Source organism: Pygoscelis adeliae, unplaced genomic scaffold (assembly GCF_000699105.1).
Source record: "Pygoscelis adeliae isolate BGI_AS28 unplaced genomic scaffold, ASM69910v1 Scaffold67, whole genome shotgun sequence".
Taxonomy (NCBI): domain Eukaryota; kingdom Metazoa; phylum Chordata; class Aves; order Sphenisciformes; family Spheniscidae; genus Pygoscelis; species Pygoscelis adeliae.
The window spans coordinates 5,134,020-5,140,365 of record NW_008825271.1 but is presented as its reverse complement, the minus strand read 5'-3'; the positions used below and the strand labels follow the sequence as shown (position 1 = coordinate 5,140,365).

Genomic DNA, 6,346 nt, shown 5'->3' with positions numbered 1-6,346 from the left:
TTTTACTGCAAAATCACAAACACGCTGTAAATAGTTTTATGTAATCAGTTATGAATTTTACATCAACAAGTCATTTCAGCTATGTGCTTCAGTCAAATTTGGTATTGTTCTGTCTCTGTGTACATGAAGTGAAGCTGTGGGTATGTAGACAAGCACACGCGCATATATATACATAGAGATATATATACACACACACTTACATATACACAAATATATATATATATAGACACACATACACACTGCATGAGCAGAACTGCTTAAACCTGCCAGGGTGGTAAATTAAGGAAAGGTCTTGCAGGCAGCAGCCTGACACGTCAGCTTTTGGCTGTCCTGCACTGCTCTGCTCTCAGTCTGTGTTCCTAATAAATAGTTGAAAAAGCCTCATATTTGCTGTTATGATGGTCATGCTTTTAAAACTGAAAGACTCATAGATAGAAAGAAGTTATTCCCGCTTTACTGGAGCACCACAGTCACCCGAGAGGCATGTGCTTCTGGGGCAGAAAGCCCTGACTTTTATTTGCAAAGGAGTAAGTGGTGTGTAGGCGATTACAGTAAAAACAAGTGAGGTTAGACTAGCAAGGATTTGATATGTGTAGTGCTCGTTAGTATTAACAAAAATAACTTTGTGTTCAGGCCTCACTGTTGTAAGAAGCTGAACTTCTTTGTGTACTCAGTCAGCCCACTGGAGTTGTTCTGAGCATGTATCTTGCCTGAATGCAGTATTTTGGGGTATTACAGATATCGTAAGTTGTTTTAAACAGACATTTTCATTGCTCAATATTGTTGCAGCATGTTCCGTTTCCTAATGATGGGCTGAAGGCAGATTTGCATCATTCTATTGTGTACACTTTTAAAATTGAACTTGTTTTTTGTTTTCATCTTTCTGATTTATCCAACAGGGTGGGCTGAGTGCCCAAGCTTTTGTTCGCATTGAGATAGAAGATATTAACGATAATCAACCTGTTTTTGAACAAGCCGTCTATGTGACGAGCATCAGCAGTCACACACAGCCAGGAACAGAGATCATCAATGTTGTTGCCACAGACAGAGATTCGGGAATATATGGTGCTGTCACATACGAACTGGTCCCGGGAGAATTTTCTTCTTTTTTCACAGTGGATACATCCACAGGTACTGTATGAGTCTATGATTCAGAAAGGCTATAATTATACAACACGTATCTTTTCCTTGACAATACTTTTTTTATTTGGAGTCATGTCATACAGCTGAAACTTAGATTCTGATGGAAACTAATTCTAGGGGAAGATGGAGGATTTAGGTTTAACGTGAAACCTTTGCATTCACTGGAATGAACGGGAGAATGGGAAACATAGTACTTGCCAGTACAATACAGGACAAGCAGTATGCCACTTATCCACTATTTTCAGCCATAAATCTATTCATCATTGTAAGAAATAATCAGAACGTTATTTTTTACAATAATATCTGAATTCCCAAAATGTTTAGGTCTTACTTTTGAGGAGCAATAAAAGACCCTTCAAGGTGCTTGTCCTTTCATTTCATTTCTCTGTTTCTGTCCTAATCTTCTTTCCCCACACTGTGCTAGAATAAGTCTCCATTCTGCTCATGGTCTTATAATATGCAGCTGCCTCCCTGTTTGACTCAATGATTAGCTTTGTAAATGTCTTTTTCTGCCTTTTATTTCCTGATGTGACTCTTCGTCCTTCTGGTTTCTGGAGAGAGGTTCAATGAAGGAGTGACGATGAGAGCAAGAAAACAAGTATGGCAAAAGCAAATCTGGGTGGATTTTTTCGAAGACAGGTTGAATCTTACAGGTTGAATTACTTTTCCCATGACCACAAAGCAGCCCCTGTAGTCTGCTTTCTAGCCTTAAAATAGTTACCAATGTCAACTGGAAAGAACATGAGCAGTGTTATCTACAGATGTCCACGGTGTCTTTCAGGGAGTGGTTAACTTAACTGCAGCTACCATTTTACTTGAGAGCCAGCCCTTGCATATGAAGGTATCCTGATCAACGGTTTTGCTTCATGATGGTCATGGCACAGGGGATTATTTTACATGTTTTAAGAATTTTTTGGGCTGTTGTACATGTGTATATATTAGCTGTTTGGCATACGAAAAGTTGCAAGTCTCTATTCTTTCAAAATGGTGCCTATTTTCATTTTCTTACACGGTCCCCAAAATATTCTGATGAACAGAAGAAACTAATCTTTTTAGGAAGTCAGTCTCCTTGTCTTGGCTATTTCAGAATTTATTTAACTGTGGCCTTCTAACTGCCTGTCAAAGCAGATTCTCTGGGGCATAACTGATGCCAAAAATATATAGGTCAATCAATATTTAGGGAGCTGGATCTCCACAGGCATTTAACTGGTCATTTTAAAACTGCCCCAGCAGGCTTGTCAGAGAGAGCCCCTGTGGATCATGCTAGCAGCACTGGCTTTGCAGCGGTCCTGTCTTTTGAAAGGCTTCTTCCTCGGACTGTGACGTTTTGGCCTTTTTTTCCAGTTTTGGCACTTTGTATGGGAGAAATGTCATGCTTAATCATGAAGACCATATAAGTTTATAAGTTATTATTATCTTGTGGATCTATCATGGTGTTTTATCAAAGGTTGACCAAATTCAGGGTGAAGTTCCTTGAGGTCATTATTGCTGACATTTCATGATGAGAAGAGCATTTAGGTCAGAGACACTACTCCCAACATTATAGTGCTTGGAATCTGATTGCACTTAATTAGATATCCTGGGTAATTCACCAGGTCAGGCTGTGTCTAATTTTAACTTATTAATATTACTGGTGTGTGGTGGCTTTTTTTTTCCTGAAGAATACACTTTTTATATTTTTCCACGTCTACCTACAATAGTGCTTATGCTTTTGCTCAGTCACTGGCGAGCAGAATGATTTTTAAACTCTTGGCAAAAATAAACATTATAAACCAAACAGACATTAAAATTGCCAATTTGTCACACAGTAGTTTTGCAATCTTTCTGCTGCGAAAGCTGTTCTGTATTCAGAGGGAGATAAAACAAGTGGCTTGCTGTTAGGGCACCGAGATTTTGAGCTCTTCCTCCTCACTTCTTCTTAGGACAGTGGCATTTTCCAGTTTTCGTCACGCTAAAGCTGTTTTCATATGCTGTGATATATGGCCTAATTTAGATGTGTCTCTGAAGGTTATGCGAGGGACTTTATCTAGTTATGTGGGCTGCATTTTGTGAACAGAGGGAAATGAACAAGTATGACAAGAAATAGGAATTCTTCAGGAGGTGGATCCCCAAACCCATAAGCCAAACAAGATCACATTACAGTTTTGGTCTTTGGTTTTCTGATCTTGTGGACTTGCAGTCTGTTACTGATGTGTTCTGCGGTTTTTCCAATTTGCAGTATGGCATATTCTGTTTTATCTCCTCTTTTCATTATTAGAGAACCTAAAAGGAGGCACAGCGATGGTGTTGGAGTCTTCCATGAATTTGCCTTCCTGATAAGTTTTATTTTTTCAATGATTAATTTTTCTCAGTGATAGAGCATTTAGAAATGAGGAATGAAAAACAGTGCATTTGTCTTTTTGACTTACTATGTTTATTATAGCCCTTAGCATTTTACGTAGAAGTGGACAGAGATGTTTTCAGTATGAAATTTAAATTAATTAATAGCTAACAGTTTGTCACATTACACTATGATACATTAAAATCACATGCAAGATGATGCTGTTCTCCATGGCATATGTAATTTCTATTTTATGGCATCTAGATTGTGGATTTGAAAATTTATCTCACTGTAGTTTTCTTCAGGGGTGTTTTTGGAGTGCTGTACTTAGAATACTCACTAAAGATTTACTTTTTTTCCCATTACCTTTTTCATTTTTAAAAGAGAAATGGATAAAATAATAAAATAAAAACTGTAACCCGAATTCTTCACTGCTGTGGCTTGCTTCTGGCTGTTGCGTTGTTAAAGCAATTGTATGGATGTACATACAAAGCTTTTAGCTTTGCATAGTGAGCTGTGTTCACAATACAGGGTATCATAGCAGCTGGTCAACCGCTGACTGTATAGAATATATCAATGGTGCTTTTGATACATAGTTATTATGAGGTAGAGCCACATCCAAGCTCCTTGAAGGGGCTCCATCTTTTGTTTCAAGCACTGTGATATGTGGATGTTTTATATAGATAATAAATTCAATGGGAGTGGGAAGGAAGACCCTTTCATTGAGCAAATAGATATTCCATTAAAATTTTTTGAATTCTAAACAAGTATTTATTAGTGGTATTTGTTTGCTATTTTAGCTTTTAGATACTGCATTTATTGTTTGTGATATGCTCTTATACTCGTAAATAACATCTATTGCATTTCCCTTTGAGAAAAAATTTAAATGAAGTATTTTTCATTTGATTGATGATAGACCGTCCTCAAGAAAAACCACTTTAAGAACTGTGTAACTAGAAAAACGTATGGATAGGGAACTGTAAACCAGTTCCTCTGCTAGTTCGTGACTCTTGCTATCGTTTGTTTCTGGTGTTGGTGTAAGCAACATCTTGGCTTCATTATGTTTCCTTTTGTAGATATCTGATCCATGCATGATCTATGAACAGCATTTGTGATTTGATTAGATCAGAGCAAGCTGAAGAGTTGTTCTGGCTGAGAAACTGTTTGAGCTATGTTTGTTTATTTTCCCATCGTTACCTAACAAGCTATCTGAAAGACAGTGTATTTATAGTTATGGCTGAGCAGGTAATTAAAAATGTAAGTTAGAGGATACAATCACAAGTGCAGCAGAAAACCTACGCAGTACTTAACTTCAAAACTTTGGGGTTAACAATTGAGTTTATAAACTTTAATTATGTTACAAGCATTAATGTTTTCCTTCACCCAAGGGCATATAATTCATTTTTCCATTGATCTTAGTGATACCCTTCTTGAGAGCTGGGTAAAAAGATGATTATCATCTTACTGTAGCCCTGGTTCAAGGAAGCTGTTTCAAATCAACAAAATTAGTAATATTTGAAAATTAGTTTGGGCCAGTGTGACTTCATGTGTCAGTCTTCAGGTAAATAGTCTGTTCATATCCTTAGAACAAGTCCCCTAGCTAGTCACTGTGTGCAGCAAAAGCTCTCATGAAGGCTAAGTAAAAGGCAGCAGCCATTGATTTATGTTTATGTGAAGGTATTAGTGATTTAAACCTAGTATGAAAAGGATGTAGAGAAAGTAGCATTAACACAGTGCACATTACAGCAGTATAAGCATTTAACTTAGTTTCTCTGTTTCTTTCTTTAGACTACATAAAATATTTAGGCTTGTGTTTCTGTGAATCCTACCTAAATTAGATGTCTAAAACAGAGGCTGTGACTATCCTTCTTTGTATTTTACTGAGACTGTTTCTGTGAGGAATTTGGAGATCTTTCCATTGACTTGAAAATACTTGGATCAACCTTTTGTCATAACACCATCTGTTACTTATTTATGCCAAAAAGTACATATTGAGTACAACAGACAGGCCTTGTTACAAGAGCTGGTCAGTAGTTCAGCTTTTTTTTTTTTTTCAGCACAAAGTACAGCTTTTGCAAAATAAGCATTCTTTTGAGGAAATTTTGGCTTGCTAAAAATTCATTAATTTCCTTTAAGATGCATTCTGATTTCTTTTTATCTGAAGAGCATAGGGTATCATGCAACTAAAAAGTCCTGGAAGAGATGTAGAAAAGTCTAGGAGCTTAGTCCACTGGAGAAGAATAAAAGGAGGAATACGTCTGAAGGACATGCAATTTTAAGACTATAAGTATTAATAACTTAATCAGCCAAAAGGCAGATTTAGGTTCAGTATCTTGTCTCTTTAACAAGGCCTGGTAACAGATGCAAAAGGAGGGGTTAAGAGTAGAGCTTGTGCAGAATGGTCCTTCCACTGGTATGTTTTTCTTGTTTTGGCAGTGTGCAATTTAGTGCGGTACTACTTCCATTACTGTACTATGGCACCATATGTAAATGCAATTTAATGTCAAACTGACTTAAAATAAACTTTTTTATTTTGTTCAGAACACCAGAATAGATTCATTCTAGTTAAGGATGTTGACAAGTTTTGTTTTATTGAAGAAAACGGAAATGTTGTTGTTTAACAGTCACATCTTCGGAGATTTTCATTGCATGAAAAAGGTTTGATTTCTTTTTATTACAACACAGGTTGAAAACAAAAGTTGAAATACCAAAATTTACTTTTTTGGGGAAAAAATTCCAAACTTTGCTTAACTCCATATATTATACAATGTTTAATATATAGCAGATTGTAACATGCATCAAAGTAAAATGGGGATGCATCCTTTCTAAAGAAAACAAGGCCATTTTTATGATGATTAATGATGTTTTAATATAGTATTGTAG

At 36.5% G+C, this 6,346-nt stretch overlaps 1 protein-coding gene across 1 annotated transcript in view; it reads left to right on the top strand.

The window, feature by feature from the left end:
* DCHS2 (dachsous cadherin-related 2) overlaps positions 1–6,346 on the top strand; it is a 76,649-nt gene that overhangs the window by 12,176 nt on the left and 58,127 nt on the right. The window contains 1 exon segment of the mRNA XM_009329842.1: positions 900–1,131. Within this exon segment, the coding sequence (XP_009328117.1) occupies positions 900–1,131 (232 nt within the window).